At 40.4% G+C, this 24,787-nt stretch overlaps 1 protein-coding gene across 7 annotated transcripts in view; it reads right to left on the bottom strand.

Moving 5' to 3' along the window:
- Positions 1-24,787, bottom strand: part of DPYD (dihydropyrimidine dehydrogenase) — a 366,543-nt gene that overhangs the window by 2,510 nt on the left and 339,246 nt on the right. For all 7 annotated transcript variants that reach the window (XM_069022646.1, XM_069022644.1, XM_069022639.1 and 4 more), the window contains 2 exons: positions 10,543-10,686; positions 1,583-1,723 (listed from right to left, as the gene is read on the bottom strand). In XM_069022646.1, the coding sequence (XP_068878747.1) occupies positions 1,583-1,723; positions 10,543-10,686 (285 nt within the window). The remainder of the gene's footprint in view (positions 1-1,582; positions 1,724-10,542; positions 10,687-24,787) is intronic.

The raw sequence follows: 24,787 nt of genomic DNA, 5'->3' as shown, positions 1-24,787 counted from the left end.
TTCTTTCTCCCTAACAACAATGCACATCTTGAAAGGGAGTTCAAAGAGGGAGAGGAAGTCAGGACTACAGTGCTGACTTTAAATTAAGGAAAGCTTTTCTGCTGGAGTCATACAAGGTGACAGCTGTGTAGAGCAGCGTGGATATTTCTGAAACAAAGGGAAGCATAAAGCAGATGCTGTTTTGAAGGTGAGGGGGGTTGTTGTTGATTTGTTTGCAATTAAGAATTCCTTTGCAATTCTGTTCAATTAATTTATTTTCATTTTCCTTAGATAAATAAGGAAAGAGCATCTTTCTTTTGTGCTTAGAAAACCTTCTGGGGGTTTAAACTTTGGTTCTTTTGATGCTGATTTTTTTTCCAGTTACAGAAAATAAAATTTATTAAATCTAAACCCAATCTTTTGCTCTCTAAGGATTATATGAAAAATATAATCCTGAGAAATCTGATGGAAGGGGAAGAGGTGAAGATTGCAATGTCAAGAAGAAATTTAGAAAGTTAAAAGGCTACTGTAGTAATCTATTTTGGTATAAATACAGCATTAATTTTCTTGTATCAGTGGAAAAAACCTTTGCTCTGACATACTTGTTTCAATTACAGTTGATTTTCAATGGAAGACTTCTTTCTGTGACTTTATGTAGTTCAAGTCATCAGACCTATTATTGATTAGACTGAATTAAAGAGGAGCAAAAACGGATGGTGTCCAGAGGAGCCCTGGTGCTCAGTTAAAGTATTTGTTTTTGACAAGCTCTTCTCGGACTAAGACTTATGGAAAAATTCATGTAGAAATTATTGCTTGGTGCATACTGGATTCCATGGAAGTTATACTAGACCATATTTTAGTTTTCTAAAAAAAGATGAGCCCTCCTGTACTGCTTTTTTTACTGCAGACCAGTCCATCGTCTCCAGTGGACATGGCATGAGATGGCACCTAGACATGCTGATATATTTCATACAACTTGCTACCATATTGAGCAATCAGAAAAATACTTTGCTGCAAACAGGAGCCTCAGCTCAAAATTGAGCCATTTTCTGGTCACAATGATTTCTGCAAACTTCAACCTGCTGCTCTAAACCCTGGCAGTTATCCTGGAGAAAGGATTTGTAACTCAATCAAGATCAAAACAAAGCCCCATCTGCCTGAAACCTGAATTAGTTTGGTTACTCTGAGGGAACAAGAACTGGGTTTCTTAAAAAGCATTTGGCAATAAGACCAGCCCTTGTATCCCTGCATCCCCTTGGTGGGAAGGGACGTGTTCTTCCCTTTCTCCCTCGTGTACTTGAAAAGCATCAAGAACTATATTTACTGCCATTCAACTTGGGGCTCCTTCATTTTGTTCCTCTTAAAAAGAACCCCACTTGCAGTCAGGGCCCTGTGACAGTGATGTGGTCTGTGCAGCCCCTCTGGACCAGCCGTGGTCCTGCACAGCTTGTGAGCCAGAGCCTGGGAGCATGACAGGCTTTGAATTCAACATTTTAGGCATCTGTTTTTGCCACCTGCTCATTAACAGAAGGTGAATTCTTTCTTCCCAGCAGCAGAAAGATAACTCATTGTGCCTTCCTGCTAATTACAGCTGTGCTCTTACCTGGTAGCCAGAATCATTACAGGTCATGTAGCATTTGCCACAGTTGATACACATTTCCTCGTCAATCAGAGCCACAACTTGCTCTGTGTTGCACAGATCACCATATGTTCCAATATACTGCAGTGCTTTTCCAATTACATCCTAGGGGGAAAAAAAAAGTTATCAACTCATTTATGAGCTACCTAGGCAGTCTCCATAGCTGCACTGGAGCGCTCTCTGGTACTTTAACATGGAAGATTTGGCCATGCATTTTGATGATGTTTAGGCTTTTTCTTTTAAATTTCCAAGAGGCTGACCTTCATATCCCCTGTAAAACACAAAAGAATCTTCCACACAGACACATTTTGAAGTATACATTGTGTACAAACACATTCTGCAAATAGGTTACACATTTAGTACTCGATTTTGCATGTGCTGTTGTTTTGCCATGATTGGGTGAAACTTCAAGGAACAAAATGGAAGGTAAAACAGGAGTGACAATCAGATCATCTTTGGTCATTTCTCACTAGCACAGATTTAAGAACTCACAGCAAGAAAAGAAAAAAACAGAAAGAGAACAAAAACAGCTCTTCTCTGTTTAGCAAGATGCACAAATGACATGATCATCAGTTTATTGCAAATACTGTACAGAAGTAGGCTCTGGGTCTAATCCTACAAGATCTGTTAACTTCACAAGGAGGAACTTGTGGCATCAACCTTACACACATCAGTGCTGCAAAAGGTGTATGGCAGCACAGCACATGGGTACATACCACAAAAAGGAAAGCTCTGCTACATAAATTAAATGCAGAAATGAGCCCAACCTTGTGTTCCTAGTCTGCTAAGAACTTGCAAACTCAGCACTACTTTCTGAAAGAATGAGATCTACCTGGTCTTCAGCACCTGTACAATAATATCTTTATGCAGAGACAAATTTCTACATTCACTGGATGCAACAGCAGGATCTATGAAGTTGCTCCTAGTGACTGTTGAGATAGAAAATTCAACCAAATCCTATGCCCAGGAAGAAAGACTGGCAAATTGTAATGTTTCTTTGTTCCAAAAACACTCAAATGTTTTCTCTCTGCCAAACCCCATAGTTGCTGCCATGTGAAATACCTTGGTTGCATTCATTCAATGCTAAAACCTTTCCAGTTCTTCTCAGCAACATGCAGAGAACATTAATGCTCTTTCAGCATAAAACAGCTATGGCACATTGCTAAAGGCAGCATGATGAGCGTGGACAGATGACTGTGAGCGAGTTATCACAGCTTAATGAGTTAACACTCATCACTTGAGCTGTGCAAGCTGATTTTGTGCATGGTCCAAATTCAGTGCAAATTTGAAGTAAAATCTGTTTGCTTAAACTACTGTAAAAGGTCAATTAACTACTATGAAAGTGTTTCAGTTAATACTTTTTACTAGAATGAGACTTGAACACAGAGCCCTTTACTGTGACTCCACTGATGAACCACAGTAACTAAATAAAATGTGATCTCCTAGGAACTGCTTACACCCCCATCTTTTCACTTCCAGTTCTTACTCAGAAACATGCACGTATTTACTGGATTTACAGCAGTTTTCAGGTGTCTGCAGTCTTCTGTGTCAGTTGAAATACTGCAGTGGTAGAATTCAGCTCCAGCTTGTTTCAGCTCTCAGGTAGGCTTCTCTCTTGACAAGCCTTGTCTTTTGAACCTGCTGCAGGTTTCAAAATACACGTCTGTGTGTGATCTACTGCCCTCAGCAACGCTAGGTGTCCTTAAACCTGTCTTGTGTGTATACAGCCCCCAAACATTCCACTGCCAAAAATGCATGTTGCCTGCAATGGATGAGCTGTGTGCTCAAGAATTTAAAGAAATGATGTAAAACCTGAACAACATACAGTTAAGTAGCTTTCCACTGCCTGCCTGTGTTGCAAAAGTATCAACAGGGGGAGATTCCTGATAGTGAAGAGCTTTTCAGTCTAAAAAAAAGCACATGTTTAAAAAGCATAGGTAATTTTCTCAGGGAGGTTCTGGATTCACATTTGTATTCTTTAAATATTGTTTGGATGTTGACAAAACCCAGAGCTCAAGTGGGTTGCAGAGATGGGCTACTCACATAACCATGGAATGGAGTGCCTTGCTTGTGAGAGAAGACAGAAAGAACCTTACAAGATGTTTAGCCTAGGAAGATGATGGCTGAGCAGGAATATAATGTCCATATATATGTATATATATACACACACACACACATCAGGGAGGAAAAAGAACTACTTAAGTTAAATGACAATGTTGGCACAAGAACACACAATTATAAGCAAGCCATGAATAAATTCATGGCTGGAAATTATAGAAGGTTTTTTAAATGGGAAAGGAGTGAGGTGGTTAACACCCTTCTAGGGAAACAGCTGGAGGAGAGGGGGGAAACAGTCCGAGGTTTAGGGTAGCATTAGATGGCTCAGGAAATGGTTGCTTGAAACAACGTGATCAAAATTGATTTTTCCAGCTACAAACTTACAAAGGGAATAATGAAAACAATGCATAAGGCATGGTGATTTCTGCATTTTTAACCAAGTCTCACTTCTCACAAAATCACAAAAATACACTTTTGGGGACTCAGAATCCCAAATAGGGAGCATGATGGCACTTTAGAGGCCTGAAAGTGATTTCAAAAGACTGTGTCAATGATTTACTGCTCATTTACACTCATTGGTGTTGTGTCTTTTAATCACTTATTTCTCTCAAGCAAAAACTGTATCTTTATTCATTTGCAAAGTTTCAAGATATTATTGGCTAAAAAAGCAATGGTACTAAAAAGATGTTCTGCAGGTGCACTCTTTTACAGCTTCTTGTTTTCATCAAATCATAAATGCTTGGAACAAAATAAACAGTGCAGCAAGAAATAATCAGCTTTCCCTGTTTAAAGCAGTTTCACTCCAAAAAGCAACTGTCTAAAATGGCACTATGGGATTCCACACTTGGTATATCTCAATGGCCTCTGGATCAAATTTGCACTGTTTACAGATTAATTGGTTTTTTTTTTTTGGTTTTGTTTTTGTGGTTTTTTGTTTGTTTGTTTTTTGGTGTTTTTTTTTTTTTTTTTTTTTTTTGCCAACTGCCAGACCTGCAAACAGAAGCCAGGTTCTGAAAGTCAAGCTGTGTTCTTTCTGGCTTATGCATTACCAGCAGCAATTAAAAGAAAACAAAACCAAACCAAAACTGGAAGTTAAATTTGGTCCTAAGCTGCACCTTTGCGACAGCAGGGACCCAGAGTACTCTTTTTGATTACTGTTGTGCTGTCCTACTCTTCTCAACAAAACCGTACTGAAAAAACTGAGAAAGGAATGTAGTCCTGCAACTGGAACTGTCAGGGAATTCAGTTGCTATGGAGAGAATCAGAGCAGAATCCATTAGTTTTATGTTACTAATGAATACAGAAAAAAAATTCTTTTTGTCACTAAGCTAAGCAGATGTGGGTTTGAGTATACACAAGGAGAAGATCTGTTCAGCAGGATATTATTTTTACAGTTCTGTAATAGCTGCATTTGAATGTTAATGTATCAAACATTTTATGGTGATTAGATTTTCATTAGTCATCATATTAGTAAACCTATATTTGCAAATACAATTAATGGTTCAGCTCTGGTCCTTGTAGACCTGCTGTGTCCCTCTTCATGCAGATGCTTTTGTGAAAGACCACACGGTGTTCTAGAGATGATGAACATCACAGGCCTCTCATTAGAAAGCCATACACAGTGCAGGTACTGCATGTCATAAAGCAAGTTCAAAGGGAACACACATGAGGGAGGTACCTGCCTTCCACCTGAGCTTTTTTGGCAATAAAGGTGGGGTACGGTCCGAGAGCGAGAGATGAAAAGAAGAAATGTTAGAAAGAAAACTATGGATTAAAGTCACCAGAAGCTGAGGGTACATGACCAAGGTGAATTTACAGTAAAGTAGATAACAAAAATACATTAACTTTTCTTGAAAGATTACAGATGTTTTGCCAATACTCAAAAAAGGCTACTAAAGGTACACTTTATTTGGGGACCTCTATTTTCAGTGTAACAGCAGCAGCACTAGCTAAAGTGGGACTTATAAAATAATTCAAATCGTAGAATCATACAATATCCTGAGCTGGAAGGGACCCACATCATTGAGTCCAATTACTGGCTGTGCACAGGACAATCCCAAAAAATCACACTGTATGCCTGAGAGTGTTGTCCACTTAGATGAACCTTGGTGACATAAGTCAATATGTTTTCTATAATGGAAATTACGCTTCGTGTATCGATCACAATTCTTTATGAAGACCATGAAGTAATAAATCCAAAAAACAAAAAAAACCCCAAACCAAACCCCCAAAAAACCCCAAAACCCCAGTAATTTTAATGTTTGACAAGGCCTCTCACAGTGGCCTGTGACACAACAGAGCTCTGAAATTCACTAGCCATGAAGTGGCTAAACAGAGCAAAAAATAAAGGGTCGGAATAAAATGATCAATGTTCAGAAAAATATTAGCAGAACAAAGTGTCTCAATTTTCTGGTTTAGTTATGATGCTGTTTAATATGCTTGAATGTGTTTCAGGAAAAGATTTGAACCAGAAGACTTTGGTTGATACAAGTTTTCATTTAAACTAAATTTAAGAAAATCCAAGGAACTTGTAGGTATGTTATAAAATTTGATGAACAGGTACTATCACAGTGAAAAAATGCAGTTCAACAAGCAGCTGCTCAAAGTAAGTAACTTTTGCTGATCTTGCCAACAGATACATTCTAGATTAAAGAAAGCTGCAAGAGAAAACAGGGTAGGAGACCCCACTGACAGCTCATGGAACTGTCCTGATCAGAGGCAAACAAACTAGCAAGGTGTTAAGATAGAAAATAGCCCCATAACTACTGTAGTGCTGCTGTTCTAATTAACCAGCCATGATGTGGAATATGCAGTCATTGCAGTCGTACCAACAGAAGCACAGTGCCCTGGAGCACTGGGCAATGATTAATGGGATGAAATTTAACAAGTCCAAATGCCAGATTCTGCACTTAGGATAGAGTAACACCAGGCAGAAATATAACCAGGAGAGGAGGGGCTGCAGAGTGCCCTGCAGGAAGTGATCTGGGGGTGCTGGTGGGCACAGCTGGGTGTGGGTCAGTGTTGTGCCCAGACAGCCCAGAGGGCAAAACCATGTCCTGGGGTGCAGCAAAAATGGCACAAATGGCCAAAAGAGGCAACCATCTCACTGTGTGTGGCACTGCTGCAGCCTCACCTGGCGTGCTGCCTGCAGCTCTGGGCTCCACCACTTCAGAAGATTGTGAAGGTACTCAAATGCATCCAGAGCAGGGCAACAAAGCTGGGAAAAGGGCTGAAATGTCCTATGAGGAGCAGCAAAGGACTTTGAGTTTGTCTAGTTTGTAGTCTGTCCTCTACAGCTTCCAGGGAAAGAGGAAGTTTGGATTTCTAGGATTTCTCCCCATAACTGAAGACTAAAATTTACTTAACCTGTATATATAATGTGAATACCTCCTGAGGTACTGTGATGGGGAAGGGAAGGGGAGGGGAGGGGCAAGGCAAGGAGAGGAGAGGCAAGGAGAGGCAAGGTGAGGTGAGGAGAGGAGAGGAGAGGCGAGGAGAGGAGAGACATGCATAGCTCCACCTGAAATATGCAACATCTCCACATTTATGATGAAGATTACAATATGGCCTTTTCTAGGCAGGCAAGCACAAGGTAAAACCACTCATGTTAAACCACACAGAGACATGCCAAGAAGGATCCAAATGGTACAACAGCAAAATAGTGTTGTCCCTACTTTAATATTCCTCACCTCTCAAGAGGCTTTTAGAGATTTAGCACAGCACTGGACTAAATGTGGCTAAATGCCTCCTGCAGTGCTGGCTTTTAGACGGGTGCTTACACATCAGCAAAAAAAGACTTGCATATTATGTATGTGCAAAAGACCATGTAAATGTATCTGTACAAACAAGGGTGAAAAATAAACACAAGGAATTTAAGCTTGAGGATCTCTGTGGATATTTTTCCAGCAGGTCGAACAGCATGCCATGCCCTAGCTAAGAGAGCTATGCCAGAATGTTTGAACTACCAGACAATCTCTAAAGCAAGACTTCTGGAATAAAAAAAGGAAGGAATAAAATAAGCAGATAAATGGTGACTGAATATTGTGGTATAGGCCCTGAAGGACAAAGAACTAAATTATTAGAAAGAAAACACAGAAACATATAAGGAAAGAAATTAAAGTAATAAGGAGGTAACCTGAGGTAGGCAAATACATCTGTGGGAGGTGTACAAAGCTGCAACTGAAAAGATCCAGGGCACACATCCACATACAGCACAATTTCTGGTATTACAGACAAGTGAGAAAAGAATAAACAACTCTGCCGAATATCAAACTATGCAGTTTCAATTAATATTAAAAATAGAGAAAATAATGAGAAAAGCCATGGGAAAAGACATCAAAAAATCACAGAGGGGTTTTAAATTGACAAATAAATGGTAATTTGACAGCATGTGGAATTTATATAAGTGTTGGAATTTAGGTATCACCAACCCAGCAGCTGATTAGACTGATGAGGAAATTTTGGGGAGGCATCAGGAAATTTATAGCAACCCTCCAAAAATACAGCCAGCCAATGCAGGGGTCATAGGTCTTTCAAGGACACCTATCTCTCCTTTAGGTACTGGAATTGGCTCTAGAGTGCCCCTAGAGCCTTCTCTTTTCCAGGCTGAACAATCATAAGTCTCTCAGTCTGTCTATATAGGAGAGGTGCTCCTGCTGTTTGATCATCTTGGTGGCTCTCTGAGGGCTTCCTTGTTGCGTCTGAGTTTGTCCAGGAGCAGGCCTGCAGCATCCCTGCAGACCTCAAGGAATTTTTCCCCGACTTCCTCTTTGTTGGGATGCATCATTCCTGAGCTTGGAAGAGGTGATTCTTGAATATCACCAGCTTGCTTGGGCCTCTCTTCCCTCCAGGGCTATCTTTCCTGGTCCTCTATCATGCAGATTCCTGACAGGCCATATTCTCCCTCCTCTCTGTGGCTGAAGTTGCTGTTTTTCCCCCCTTTTAAAATACATTATCCCAGAGGCGCTGCCATCGCTGCCGATGGGCTTGGCCTTGCCAGTGGTGGTTCTGTCCTGCAGCTGGCTGCCAGTGGCTCTGTCAGACCCTGGGGAGCTTTCAGCAGCTTCTCACAGAAGCCACCCCTGTAGCCCCACCTCTATCAAACCGTGCCAGGCAAACCCAACACACCACCTCTCACTGCTGGTTTGGTCACTATGGCTAAAACATTCCCTTCTGAAGAGATGGTCACACTGAAAGACTGCCATGAGCCAGCTTTGGCAATGCCTATCTTGTAATTGCTTCAGTCACATTTAACTGAAGGTGTGGAGAAGATGCTAACCTGATTTCCCTGGCTGAGAAGCTCCTCAGACACCAGTCAGAAGTATTCAATATCTATGCAAACAAAAGTTTGTGTTTGGGGGAATTCATTTTCCTCTTCCCTGCAGTATGGTCTCTTTTCTTCTTTTTAATCTATCTCCTACTACTTGGATCTTTTTTTGCTTTTATGCTTGGAGTTAGGCATGATAAATTACCGACCTCAATTTTTAAATTTTTTTTTCCTAGTCTTCATGTCCATTTTTCCCTCTTGCTAAACTTTTTCCTTCATTCAGTTTATTTGCTTTTGGATGGTATCAGTTTTTTGGTTTTCTGCTGTTTTCAGAAGCAAGCCATCTCATTGAAAATGCAGTTATTGGCTGTTGCTTCTTCTTTCTCTTTTTCCCTACATCAGTACTCTCCCTGCAAGGAGAGCAGAACCATGAAACCTCTGAGGTCAAGCAGGCTTTGAAAATGCTCATCATAGTGAGGAAAAAAGAGTAGATTGCTGTTCTTTGGAACTTTTTGTATATATACAGAAAGGAACCCCAGCACAAAAGGAGGAGAGATATTTTCAAAAGCATGACATAAACCAAACTAAGCAGTCCAAAAACCTGAGAGAGTGCCAAACTAATTAACTCAAACAGGAAGACAATTCAAAATTTCTCCTTGTCTGGTTTTGCCATCCTACCAGTTAGCTTGGAATACTGGATGTGTTGGTAAAGTGCAAAGTTCTCTTGGCAATTATGTGGTTTTTGAGCCACAGCTCACGTTGTATTTTATGCTTGGCCTTATTTCTTCAAGAATTCTTACATGTCTGATCATGCAGCTATCTGATATTCTCCCCTATATGAAGAAGACAGTCAACAAGGTCAACAGAGATAATTTTCATATTGCTTTATAAATGGTCTACATGAGAATCCTGATATAAAAAAAAATATTTTTCTTATTCAGATTTGAAGTTTAAGTAAACTCTAAAGTGAACACCTAGAATAATTAGCTCATGCCGTTTCATTTTATTGATATTTATTGACTACCTAAGGGAAGAGAAAAGCTTCAGTGTATGGATTATGCAGTAGATAGGGGTCACAGGTTTTATTTTTACCTTGACATTTACTCATTGTAAACGGTGGATCAGCTACTTAGACAAACATTCTTCAGCTTTAAAAGTTCAAACTCTAAACCTATGACACAGCTTTTATATGTTCCTAGCACCAGCCTTTGCCATCGATCCTACATGAGGGATGGAGGCATTTAGCACATTGCAAGTAATCAAAAGGTCTCATGCAAAACAGCTCGTACTGTAGCATTCAAACTGAAAGAAATTCTAAACAGTCCTGCTTTGTTCTTCAAGGCATCACCCCTGCTTGATCTGCAGCTACTGTTCCACTGCCTGAACATCTTCATTCTGAAAAATGACATTAGGGAAATACCTATACATGTACATCACAGATCATTTCCCATCGATTTTGGTTAAAAGCTAGAAAGTCTGCATAAAGAGTTGCCTTTGATGCCCTCTAACAAGCTTAAAAGCAGTAATAACCAACTCATACTGCTAGAAATGACTGTGCATGTCAACTGCCTATCATTTCTCATGCATGTATTTTTGTTACCTTGATTGCTGGAATGGGCTTCTTTGGAACAAAGTGCTTTTTCTCGGGAAGCACAGCAGCCATGTTCTGTGCCTTCAGTTTAATCTTGTTCTCAGCTATTATCTTTTTGCGTTGCTCCAGGTAAGGTCCAAAACTGGGCAGTTTCTGAAACAAAAACCAGTAAACAGGATTATGCTTAGTAAGTGGGTGTAGTAAAAAGATGAGTCTGATCCCAAGGGTGAGACCTTAAGTCCATGCTGACTGCAACTTGCTTCTTATTCAGGAAGCTGAAATTGAAATCAGTAAGACTGCACTAGAATGAGAAGTGAATAAAAACCAAATATGAGCACTGGGATCTGACTTGGAAATATATACTGAATATTAAAATACTAATATTTCACAGGAGAAAAATAGCTGGATTGCAGGTCAGTATCCAACAGTCTATTATTTCCCCATTGCATACTCGCTTATATATAAAAATGTATCATGCTAAATAATTCAAATGTGTAACTTTATTTCTGTTTTATTTTATATTATGTGGAAAGGTATCATAAAATTATCAGTTTACTTAGAAGGGTTCCACCAGTATTTAAGATTATTTTTATCAATACCTGAATATATCAATACATATTCTTAAAGCTTACAAACATGTATGTGGCAGTGTGATAACAGAAGGCTGTTTTGACCTGTCAAAGTAAAGCTAACAAACACCAAATGAACTGAAACACATTATAATCTCCTAATTTACCTCTACGTCCCACTTGCAATCTTTTCTGCAACATTTAGTCCTTGAACCCAATTAAGCAAACTCTAGAGGAAGATCTCACTGAATTGCAAAACTCGTATCTCACCCAAGAACATGAAAGAGCTGGATCAGATTTCCTAGAACACTCATCTTCCTGACAAAAAAACCCCCTTTTGCTTACCTAGCAGAGGTATGGACAACTGTAGTGTGCCACAATCACAGATTTAGTGAAAAATGGTAGAAAAATGGATTTTTGCTTGATGCAATAGATGATGCCCTTCCTCCCCTGAAACTAGTTCCTTATTCTGCAGAAGTATTTTATCCACCTAACTAAAGCCTGTTCAGAAGCTACAGCAGTACTGCAGAAACCAGCAGGTAGTAACAAGGGATACATAGCCTGAGCAGCTGCTGGCATTAATTCACGCTAATAATACAACCTCAAAGAGCATATCGAACAAGATACAGTACTGCTGTGCTTATCAATTTTTTAAGAGGGAATTTCAATGTGAATTTTAAACCCCAAATTATTTAAAAATTTACAAATTATTATTTTTTTAAAATGAAGTAAATCCAGAAGAGGTTACTCTGCTCTTCTGCTAATCCTTAGGAGAAATATTCCTCAATGATCTCCGTCAGTCACAATACCCAACCTTGGGACCTCAGGCTTCTTGCTATGACAAACAAAAGCTTTCTTGGCTGCTGGGTTTTGGGCACTCTGAGCATACAGCCAGAGGGTGAGGTCCTTGAAACGCTCCCCTGCTTCTGAGACTTGGTTTGTGGTCTCAACACATTTTTCACAGCAAGTCAGCCTGAGCCTTGCTGTGTCCCAGAGCTCTCCAGAGGAGGTGCCTCCCGCAGGCTGGGACTGAACCTTGCTCTGGGTCACAGCCACGGTCTGGGCAAAAGCAAGGCAGGACTGGGGGTGTTGCAGATCCCATGTGTCCCAAATGCAGAGGCAGCCAGAGTTTACCCGCTGGCAGAGGGCTTTTATTTTGTCTGTTCAATGGGAACTTGGCTCCTGCATGTCATGTTCAAGGGCTTCCTTACAGACATCAAACTTTCCTTTCTGTGCAGTTGCTGTACATGAAATGTTCTAGGACATCTTAAAACCAGGCTTTGAGAATTCCAGCAAACAGCAGTAAGGCTAGTGGCCTTACACACAGACAAATAAGACAATAAAAGCAGAATTATTTTAAACAGCAAAATGAATAGAAGGAAGAATTTGTCTAATTTCAATCTAATCAATAGGTTCTAAAGCACACACACATAAACTCAATTCTCTATACAACTTAGAAAACATAAACTTTTAGCAGAATTTTAAAAAATAAAAATTTTGATGAAAAGTGTTCTTGTGTGTCTACTACTACTACTGAATCAATTAGAAATATATTTTTGGCTAAGAATAAGTAGTGGCTGTGTCACTGAGGAACTATTTCCTCTCCATAATTTATGTGCTGATGCCAACAACTTTGGCTTGAGAGGGCAGGAGACCTGATGACAAAGCATTTTTGGATTCTTTCCTGTCTGGCCAGGAATTGAATTGCTGACTTTGAGAGTAGGTAGCAAAGCTAATTTTGCTGAGGTTTTAACTGAAGTAGTAGAGAGAGGAGACAGTTCTTCACGACTTGACTGATTGAAGATCATCTTTGGGAACACCAGCCAAATCTTTGCAGAATAAATCCTTTACTTTTCTGTTCTCTTGATATACACCAAATATCCTAATCTCTACAGACAGAAACACTAAGAATATTGAAATTAAATAGGTGATCTAAGGAAAAGTGTGGAAAAAGAATCCATTTTTGTGTATAGGCAAAAAGGGAATTACAAAGGTTAATTAATTTTCATAGTTGTGAGATGGAAGCATTCAGATTTTTGTATCTAACATAGCTGCTAGCTGGAATGTACAGCAGGCATTTTGAGAAGTGTGCAACGACTTCATTTCCATAATTCAGATGTTTTGTAATGACATGAGTGCAGTTAAATTAAACCATATAATCCACATATTTTAAAAATGAATTATGATTAGTCTAGAAAATGGCCATCCAACCTGCATATTTGCTGTGCACTGCTGTTTTTCCATCAAGAACCTGGCTAAATGGAATTTAAGATAATTAAGGAAACATGTAGGTCTTGGTTCAGGCTTGGGCACATACACAATCAGCTTGCATTGACTTCACAGAAGGTGACTGTGTGCCATACAAATGGCCTGGTTATTTTGTGTTTGGGGTCTAGTAGTTCACAAGCAGCCAAGCCAAATTTCATTAAACAACACTGAAAACCAGCAATCTTTTCTATAGCAATAAATAATACATGAAAATGTAGCCTCAGGAGCTTAGGAAGGACTTATTGATGGTTCCCCTTATGAGTAATGCACAGACATAGGGAATGCTGAGGAGACTGCTTATTGTTCAGAGCTGCGGTTTCAAACATTTTGCAGTCAAAGGCCATGTGAAATGGCAAAAAATATTTTAATGAAGTGTGTTACTGGATCTAGCAAAAGTGGAAAAATGTTGGAATAGCTGCAGAAGAGATGGGTATTTAAGAGATTTTAAAATTAAAATACCCCTTTGTAGGGGATAACTTCCTAAGCACATGGGGGATATAACAACAAAATTCCCAATGAAAGCATAAGCTCAGAGCTTGATGTGTTTAACTCTGTTTGCTTTTGAAATATTTATACAGCACTTTTATTTTTTTAATTTCCAGATATTCCAGTGTCACTAAACTCTCCATAAACTGATATCTTTGTCATATCAACATCTGCCTAGAAAAAACAATTCATATGACTATGTGGAGCATAGCAAGTGCTTAGAAGATTGCAACAAGCAGAGTAATTAGATAATTCTTGTCTACTTATATATCTGTATCAGTGATGTCTATAGCTGCATTATTTGTATCCATCTGTCTCTATATAGACATAATTCAGTGTGTTTCTACTGGAGGGATAACATCAAGAATGGAGTCTAAATAAATATATTAAGTGGAATTATTTCATTGTTTATAATTGCATTATCACAAAACTGGAAGCTTGAAATATTTTGCTGGAATATTTTACACAAAGAAAACAAAAATCCAAATCCTCCCCCCACCTCCACAAGCTGCCTTTTAAGTGATGAACTGTATAAATCTTCAGCAACATTGTGATTTTTGTTTCAGTACTTTCTCCAGGGATTCATCATTGATGAATTTGTTCTTACCAAAAAACCTAAATCCTGCTCATTTAAAGATAACAGTATCTTCCACTAAGCCTGTCTCTATTCAGATATAAAAAAGCATTACCCTGCCAATAGAGAACTGACAACTTAATGAATCAACAATGAAACCTTAAGCCAGAGAGCTTTAAGGTGAGTAAGTCTGTTTTGATTATAATTTATTCATGGATCAATCTAAAGGTAATTGAGCATATTATGAACTAAAAAAGGTGCTTGTTTCCTAATGGCTAAAAGTAGAGAGAATCCTCCACTTCAGATTGCTGCAATTTTTATGGGCACACCAGCAAGTAGCCTAAGCAGTGGAACAGGCTGGTGAACAGGGCAGTGCAATAGGCATCAGACGACCCAGGCTTTATTTCTAACTTGGAAACTGATCTGATCCTTACTCTGGGAAAACCCATGTATGTCTCCATGATGTAGTCATGGGTTGCTTATTTGGGACCTGTCTGCTACTAAGGGGCTGGATGCCATCTACTGTTAGAAGACACAGATTTCAGCTGGCACAGTCTTTTGGGTTTGCATGGCAAGGTTTTGGTTGTGGGGTGGCTGCAGGGGTTCTGGGAGAAGCTTCTCCTGTGTCTGACTGAGCCAAGGGCAGCTGGCTCCAAGAAGGACCTGCTACTGGCCAGGGCCGAGCCCATCAGCAGTGGTGGTAGTGCCTCTGGGATAACATGAATACATCAGTAAGGAAAGGAATACGAGGGAAAATGTGGGCCCGCTACTGAATGGAAAAAGAAACCTTGCAAGGGGCTGCAGAGGAGGCTGGGATACTGGACACCTTTGCAGTCTTCACCTCCAAATCCAGCCCTCAGGAATCCTTGACCCAGGAAACCAGGGAGAAAGTCTGGAGAAAGAAAGACTTCTCCTTACTAAAGGAGAATTGGGTTAGAGACCATTTAGTCAAATTTGACATCCACAAGTCCATGGACTCTGATGGGATGCACCCACAAGCACTGAGGAACTGCCACAGATCACTGCCATCTTGATCATTGTTGAAAGGTCATGGCAGTCAGGAGAGATGCCTGAGAACTGGGAGAAAGCAAATGTCACACCAGTCTTTGAAAAGAACAGGAAGTACACAGGGAACTACCAGCTCATCAGCCTCACCGCAAACCCTGGACAGGCAATGGAATGGCTGATCCTGGAGGCCATCTCTAAGCACAGGGAAGACAAGAAAGCCATCAGGAGTAGTCAGCATGGATTCACCAAAGGAAAATCATGATTAACCAACCTTATTGCCTTGGCCCACGAGCCTTTTGTTATATTTTCTGTCCCCTGTCCAGCTGAGGAGGGGAGCAATAGAGCTTTGGTGGGCACTTGACATCCAGCCAGGGTCAGCTCACCACGCATGGTTAAGTATCATCATAAATCAAAAATAAGCAACAGCCTCCGATGGTACTCCAGTGCATTTGAAGTATATGCTAATGAGATGGCACCAAAAAGAACACTGGAACATAGCAATTTTAATTAAAAGATTTTCAGGGAAAAGTGGTCACAAGGTAAAGGAAGAACTTATATAAACAATTCTAGGGATCACTGGCTAATGGGCATTTTGGGTAGCAGTATAAATTAGCCATGAGGCAACATATAAAAAAAATACTGTTTCTCTCACATGTGAATTTCCCACATTGAATGTAATTTTATCTCATTCCTTTTATACTTGAGTGTTGTCTCCAGACTAAGGTATGAAGGTGTGTATGTGTTCATTCTCTAAATACCTCTTTTGCACTTTCAGCATGTAAACCATTTTAAGTGACACAATGTCCCTCATGAATCTGGAAATGAAACTGAAGCCAAATTGTCTTATTTAATGTACTTTATGTTTTTGAAGTGTGGAAGTCTCTACTTGCACATAGCAAAAATAGGTGAGAACAAGAATAAAGACTGAAAAATACCTGATGAACTGAACTATTTAAAGAGAGTACAGACTGCACTGCTGAAATATTCTCTACTGGTTGCGGTGGAGATGCACCAAACAAAGGTCCACATATTTAACAGCTATGTAAATAGATGGATAATTGCCACAGCAAAACTTTGCCATGTAGTGGCAAGCACTAGTGTGTTTTAGAAATCAAACAAGAGGTGACTCTTCTCTATGGCTTGTTTTTCTGAATAGATCTTTCTCTGAAATCACTTTAGCAAGACCTTTCCCTCAGAGGACAGAATAAAGGAGGAGAAAATACAAATTCTTCAAATGATTGGAAAGAAAAAGGTGGTCAACTACCTTGGCAGAATCACGGAGTGGTTGAGATTGGAAAGGATGTCTTAAGGCCATCCAGTCCAACTCCCTACTCAGAGCAGCATCAGCTACAGCAGGTTTCACCAGTTGGTCTATGGGAGGCAGTGTTGAAAGCCTTGCTAAAGGTAACACCTACTGCCCTCTAATCCACCAAGCCAGTCATTTTCCCCTCCATAAATCCATGCTGACTACTCCCTTCCTATGAAGAGCAGTTGATCTGTGGTCGGTTTTGCTATCCTCCCCAAATACCACTTTCTTCTGTAAATGAGCAGAAAAGCTGGGCTTTACCCCTTTGCTGCCTTGGTGGGAGTACATCTGGGAAAGTTTCTCATTGGCTTCAGAGAACTGGGGAGACAAACAGCAAGGCAGGTAAAATCTAAGAGTGAAACACACCTTGGGAGGCTACACAGCCAAGTGACTACCTCAGACACAGTTAAAAGTGTGAAGATTACAGAACAAATTAACAGCTTTGAGGAGAGTAAAACAGGTGAAGCAGGATCTCTGAAAGTCAGAGCATGATATGGAAAGGCAATCAGATACAGGAAACATTTAAGTGAGGTAGACAGTTGCCCTGCCCAAGAGCTACAAGAATTTAAATCAGGTTTGTATAGGTAATATTATATGTCCTCAGTACAAAGGTTTTAGTAATGTTTAACCTCCATTTGTTCATGGAAAACTTCTGTATGTGATGTGTAAAGTTTTCCAGAGAAAGCAGTTTCAATTTTAGTCTTTTTTTCCCCCACTTACTTCTGAATACTTATTTATTCTTTCTAAAGTCTGATGTGCTCAAAATGGCTGCATATAATTGAATCCTTATTACATACTGCATGCATATGTAATACTTGCATGTGACATACTTTACACTGTGCTACAATTTCCAAGCAGTAGTCTGCCTCCATCCTCTTGCAACTTTACACCACCACCACCAACAGAAAGGTTACTATAAAGTTTCCTGAAATGGTATCTGCTTTCTTCCTTGTTCTCAAAGAATACAGTGAAATATGACTCCAACATTTCCAGAGAGAAAGAAAAGACAAGGTCCCAGTAACAAGAGCAGCACCAGTAACAACAACAAAATCTTGTCACAATGTCAAGGTAGCTTGTGTTCCTTCTGGGAAAATAAAAAAAAAAACCCAAACCCCAGCAATAACACCAACAGCTGAATTCTGTTCCTCTGAAGGTGGCAAATATCACATATTTTCATATTCATAGATATATGGAGAGAATGTTTTGCAGAAGCTTTCCCCACAGGTAAAAAGCCTAACTAATGAAAACTATGTATGGCAATAGAGAACGTGAAGCTGTGAATTCTTATTCTGTTAGACATTCTTATTCTTCCAGGCATTCAAAGCTAAATCCTCTTACATAGCTGCTTTTCTCTGTGTCAGTCCCATACACTGCATGGTCAGAGCCCATGGCAGGAAGGAACCATCCAGCTGGCACTAGGGCTCATGGCAACACCTCCAGCAGGGAGTCTGCAGGAGTCCTCCCCGCAGCATGTGGGCAGGAGCTGTGTCATGCAGAGGACGGGATCATTCACTCTACCTGTTTCCACCTGATAGAGAGTTTCTTGGGCCAACATCAGTTGTTGCAGCCCCTGGAGCTGCTGCAGTTGTATTAGCAAGAAGCCACAAGGACTTTGTCCCTTGTGTTAAAGGGTTCACACATTCTCATGGCTCTGTTTCTTAGAGCTGAGACATTTCTGGCATCAATGCCTTTAATGATGCAGGAATGCCATCAAAATAAAGGACAGAACACAACAATTATTCAGAAAAAAATGTACTCTGCCTTTCAGTTATTTTCTTTTTTTTTTTTTTTCTTGGAACTTTTATTTGCTTGGTAAGCAGCGCTGTCTCAGTAATCTGCAATTACTGCACATATACTTGTTCTGTAACCTCTGCTGCCCACACTGTGTGTGTATATACCATTGCATTTAGTTACTCAACTATTCTGCCTGCTCTTTAAACCATGATTATTTAAAGTGGGTGAGCTAACCCCCAGCCCTTCAGTAACTCTGAGACTAAACAGAACAATAATGTGTGTTCTAGGAAAACACATTGCAGTGACCTCACCACGAGATATACAGCACTATGCTTGAATGTGCAGATAAAAATGTTATTTACAATAACAATTATTTCTTCATAATTTTTCTAACACCTCCAAAATTTTCTCATCTAGATCCAAATCAGAAATGAATTATTCTTCATGTTCTTACTCAAATTTTTGGTTTATATACACCAAGTGAGGGAAAAGATTTTAGAATTATAGGCTTACTATAGTACAGCAACAACTTACATTCTACAAATGTACTGAAGTCATGAAATATTCATCAATAAAACAAAAAAGAGTTAATATTTGAAGCAAGCTTAGACATTTACAATCAAAAGCCAGGATGACATAGATGATAAAGAAAATGTTACCTTCTGGGGTACAGAAAAGAAGATACTGATACACATTACTGTGCTACTTCACGAACATCTGGCAGTCTGTCACTTAATAGACAACAACATCTTCTCTAAACAGAATAGACTTGAATTCATCAGGGATTCCTGTAGTACAGTATGTGCTTAACTTAAGTACCTGCTTTCTGTGATTTCCATAGATTACCATATTCATGACACTGTGGAGTGAAAGCATTCTTCTCACTCTCTAACCAGAACATGGAAAAGAAATTAAAACATTGGCAGGCACTTTGTCTCCAGTTTGTTGGACACGTGAGGAAAGGACTTTCCACCCATTTATGCAGATGAAATTCTCTGTCAGCTAAGCAGCAGCATAAAGAAGATGTCAGCAGAATGGCTATTAACAAATATCTGTCAGGCAAGCAAATATAACTGTATTCAAATGTGTTTATGAAACAGGAATCAGTATCAATTGAGCCTTAGTGTTGGAAAAAACTTTGTTCAAACAGGGTTTTGTACTTTTACTGATACATAAGTAAAAATAATCAGTCTGGTATTCACATTTACATGTGTATCTATATACCATTTGTACACGTATCTATACATTTAGTTTATGCACTTATTATATCAATGCTGTTAATTATATGGCTACATGGAAAATGCCATTGCTAGATACTTTTAACCACCTTCTCCAAGCTGGCTGGTCACTGAGCTGTTGAGACCAATGCTAAAATCACCTGTTTGTTTGGATTTAACCATTCTCTTCTGGGGCTACATGTACTGTCGTGATTAACTCCAGCAGTACCTAGGACCATCTGTTTTCCAGGCCCTTTCAAAGAAGCCTCAGAGATGCCAGCTAGACTATTAAAAGGGAAGAATAAATCTTCTCTTACAACTATGAGAAAGCATGGATATCCTTGCTGCTCTATTGGTTACCAGCTGACCTGTCAATCACAGATACTGCTGACCCAGCAAGGTGAGCATTAAGCTGAGTTTGCTAATTCCACTTGTGCTAAATGAGCTGGGTCAGGTACCAGGAGCAGCACAGCCCTGTTTCCAGAACTGTGAGGGCCAAGGAGGTTGCATTTAAGCTGCCTACATGACCCATATGAATCTGTTCAAGAGCTCCTTGAGCAATTCAATGTTGCCACACAGCCCAGCAAATTACCCCTGTGGCCAGGAGGAGGTGAAAAGGACAGTGTCTACATCTGCCTCAGCTCTTCCACACTCCAATCCAGCACCCCCCTGCTGGAAATACAACTCCAGGCACCCTGCAGTACTTACTCATCAACAGCCTATGCGTGCACCACAGCCATATAAAACACACACAGTCCAATCAGTATTGCCCACCAAATTCATGCTCTCAGAGAATGACTAAACAGAGAGGGCAACCAGCAACCTCCTCTTCCAGACTCCGGAAGAAATCGAGATTTTGAAAGCCACTCCTACAAGGCTTTCAGTACATTCAGTAAAAGAACCACTGTTTCCCCTGTGTGAAAAGAAGATGCATTGCCACCATTGCTGTATGTGTTTCAGCTGCAAATTTGCCTGTCAAGTACTTTCTGCTAGCAATCAAACCTTCCAAAAGAGCCTACACTTTCCCCATCTGCTGGATCCTTTGCAGATTTTTGTTTTGTTTTGATTTTTGTTTATCCTGCCTTTTTGTTTTGATCTATTTTTTTGCATGGAAGCTCCAGACTTATTACCAAATGTCTATACTGTAAACAGCATATATTTTCAATGTATGTAGAAATAAACTCCATTTTTCCCTGGTAGACTACACACTGCATAACTATACATATATTATTGCACTAATAGGTTACTTAAATGCAAACCACTGCTAATAATTCCTATTTAAGCCTTCTTCCACTTCAGATTCATAGTAATCCATCTCTTATGGCAGATGAACTACAGCACTTCTCCTCCTCCTGCACAGACTACAATACTTTACCTCATTCATCTCTCACACATGTAATCCTTCCATCTCTACTTCACACAATCCTAATTTAAATGTAAAGTATTTGATGCAGACAAAAGAGCTCTAGTCGACTCTTGCAGTTATGACCAAGGAGCCTACCACTGCTTTTTAGTCTTCAAATTCAATAATACAATGCTTTTCATCATCACCTTTGAATCCTAAACTCACTAAATCTCATGCTAAGAGAGTCATAATACAAATAGTTCTAGCATTCATAGCAAGTACTTCCACCCCTGATAGTCAAAACTCCCACTTCAGTTGGAGAGAGGAAGGATGAGGCAATGCTGAATAATCTCCTATGAAGAGTTTGGCTATTCTGGTTTGATTAAGGCCTTTGAACAGTTTTGAAACTGCAACAAAGCAACATATAACATATGACATTAAAAAAATATATATATGGCTAGATGGAAAAATTGGAATAGTGCACTAAAGGAAAGTGATAATGAATAATTTCTATAATTTCAAGCTATTAAAACTTTTAGAACTGAAAAGAAATAAGTAATTGCTAAACACTTTTAAATTAATATTACCTCAAACTTATGAATAAAATATAAATAATACATTACAAAAGTGAGTTTCACTAAACTGATATAACTGCTTCTTATATCACTATCAGGTAGTGAGGAGACATCAATATGTAGGTACTAATGTGAGAGAAACCATATAAAAACCTAATGTATAAAACCAGAAGAGTTCTCATTAGAGCCCAAGTCCCCCACAGTGCTTCTCTTACATATTTATCTGTCTTTATAACAGCTAACATATCTAACATATCATTATATTCTGAATATGGCATTACAATGGTCATATATTCTAAAATGCTAATTTGATTAGATTTTCACTCAAGTCAATCAGCGGAAGAATGTGATTTTTAAAAATCTAACATGCAAATCATTAGAAATACAGATAACAGGCATACATCACTATACTTTAAAAAACGATCTTGTTTTAAATTACTGTAATAGCTTTAAAATGAGTTCTGATCATCTTGTTACTGCAATACTTCACTGATTTGTATGCACAGTTAGGCTTGCAAGTAGATGCATTCAGCTTGCCCTCTGCTATTAAGTATAACCACAATCACATATTGCTTGAACAGGCCATCCACTTTTTCACTGCTCACATGCTCCTTGCAGATAAACAAAGGAGATAAATAAACCTTTACCTATCATGGCACAGTGTACTCATTGCAGGCTGTGCTGCAGGTCAAATGGGCTGACGTGGCACAAGAAACCATATAAATGATACTTGCAAAGAAACTCCTGTCCTGATGCTTGCAAAGCTTTTCTGTGTGGCTCAACATGCAGGGAGTTACATATTGGGGTCTCCCCCTCCCTGCCATGTAGCCCTGGGAGAGGGGCCCTGGGGGGAGACACGGGGTTTCCCTGCCCCTGGTCAGCCTCGTTCCCCACTGGTTGTTTTGTGTTCCCCTGCGTGGGCAAGGACCCTCGGGTCCCGTGATTGAGCAGTTCCTCGGCAGATCCCGGCCATGCGGCTGGAGAAATGAACATCTCTGAAACAGCTATCAAGAATCAGTCCATAGATATTTCTTTTCCATGGGCCTCGTTGTCTGATACACGTGTTGCAGTATCCCCGCTGTAACATATGGTAGATAATGCCAGCAGAACGATCCCCGATCCCTAAGGACAGTGACTGATTTGTGAGTAAACTCTGGATTTCTCTTCTTGTTTTTGTTTTACTATTCCATATCTAAACTATGGAGGAACTGTGGAAAGACTCTTGGCTCTCAGAGCCACATATGGACATTTATCTTAAACTTGAAAAGATTCTTGAACAACGATTTGTAAATTTTAGCTTAATTCAAGCTCAAAAGGAACTGAAGCACTTCCTTTCATGGTTGTTTAAGAACTTTTTCTGTTTCTTGGGATTTGATTCTTACCAAAGACTTTTGGAAGACTGTTTGGACACAGTTAATTTCTGAGTCAAAATATTTGCCGATGGAAGAATATTTTCATGAATATTATTTAATTACCGAGACTGTTGAACAATGTCAGCTGTGTCCTTGCGAAGTTAAAACTGCTCCAGGGACTGTGTGACCCAGGCCACATGGACCGAGCGCTCTGTGAGCAGCAGCGAGGCAGTTCCCGCGCGCGGGTGGAGTGACGTGAGCTGCAGTGTCGGCGGGATGAGGCTCACCGGGAGCCCGCCCGGCCCCACGCAGCGCATGGTGGAGCGAGCCCCGTGAGAGGAACGGCGCACGGGCGGCGGCGTGGAGCTGCGCCAGGCCGAAACGCGTGCTGGAGCAGGGTGCGGAGGGGCTGCCACTCGGGGGCCCGGCTGAGACGTGGGCGCGGTGCCAGGCAGTGACAGCACAACTGAGAGCAGAGGTAGTGGAGCACAGGGAGCTGAGTGGCGCGGCTTGGCCCACACGTCCCCGAACGTGATCCCGGGAAGAGCGCACAGGCACGAGCAGCCTCGAAAGTGAAAGAGAAAGCAAAAACACAGCGAGACAGAGAACAGCAGCCACTCGGAAAAAGGAAAAAATCATCATAGCTAAGGTTTTAGGAATAGTAAAATGGTATAATGTTAAACAAAATTATGATTTTATAACAAGATGTGACAACCAAGAAGACATATTTGTTCATAGAACTGCTATTAAAAAGAATAACCCTGAAAAATATATCCCAAGTTTAGGAGATGGAGAAGTAGTAGAGTTCAAAATTGTGCAAGGTAGAAGAGGGTTACAAGCAGCAGAGGTCACTGGGCCTGATGGTGTTTCTGTAAAAGGCAGTATATATGCTAAAAATCATAGTCATGTTAGACTATATCTCCATTATAAGCCCCCCTACAGTCTCCCTTTCCTAATCCCTCCCTCCCCTTTTACCCTATATCCTATTACCCCCCAGGGTATTCCCAATCGGTTTCTTCACCCATGTTTTCCCTCACAAAACCATGCCTTTGCCAATTGTCTCCTCAAAAATCCCTTTCTAAAGCCGAGTGGGGGATGAAGAGGGGGAGGGAAGAAATTAACTATTGTTGTTTAGAGTTCCAACAGGTACAAATGGAAGAAACCCTCTCCTACCTCAGTTTCCCCACAAAGCATGCCCAGAGAGTCCTGTCTCCCTTCTGTCAGCCTTAAGATGTTCCAGAGAATCTGTTTGGACATTTAAAGACTCAGGAGGGTTGCTTGTTTTATTTTGAAACTGTTCTTGTTATGTTTATCCAGTTGTTTTCAATGTTAAGTTCTAAATCTCTTTTTGTTAAAAATAAACAGGTGAAATGTTGGGGCCCTCCCCCTGCCATGGAGCCCTGGGAGAGGGGCCCTGGGGGGAGGCACGGGGTTTCCCTGCCCCTGGTCAGCCTCGTTCCCCGTTGGTTGTTTTGTGTTCCCCTGCCTGGGCAAGGACCCTCGGGTCCCGTGATTGAGCAGTTCCTCGGCAGAGCCCCGGCCATGCGGCTGGAGAAATGAACATCTCTGAAACATCTAGCAAGAATTGGTCCATAGATATTTCTTTTCCACGGGCCTTGTTGTCTGATACACGTGTTGCAGTATCCCCGCTCTAACAGTTACACTGACTGAGGTTAAGGCTCCAAGCAGTGACTGGGGGAACCATGTCCCATGGGCTGACTGCAGCCAACCCACCCTTCTTGGGCAGACACACCCGACTTCATCCCAGGAGCTGCATGTGTCCAATGAAAAGTGAAACAGAGTGCACAGTGGACACATCT

Source organism: Aphelocoma coerulescens, chromosome 8 (genome assembly GCF_041296385.1).
Source record: "Aphelocoma coerulescens isolate FSJ_1873_10779 chromosome 8, UR_Acoe_1.0, whole genome shotgun sequence".
Lineage (NCBI taxonomy): Eukaryota > Metazoa > Chordata > Aves > Passeriformes > Corvidae > Aphelocoma > Aphelocoma coerulescens.
Note: the sequence above shows the minus strand (reverse complement) of the source record. Positions and strands in the feature narration are given on the sequence as shown.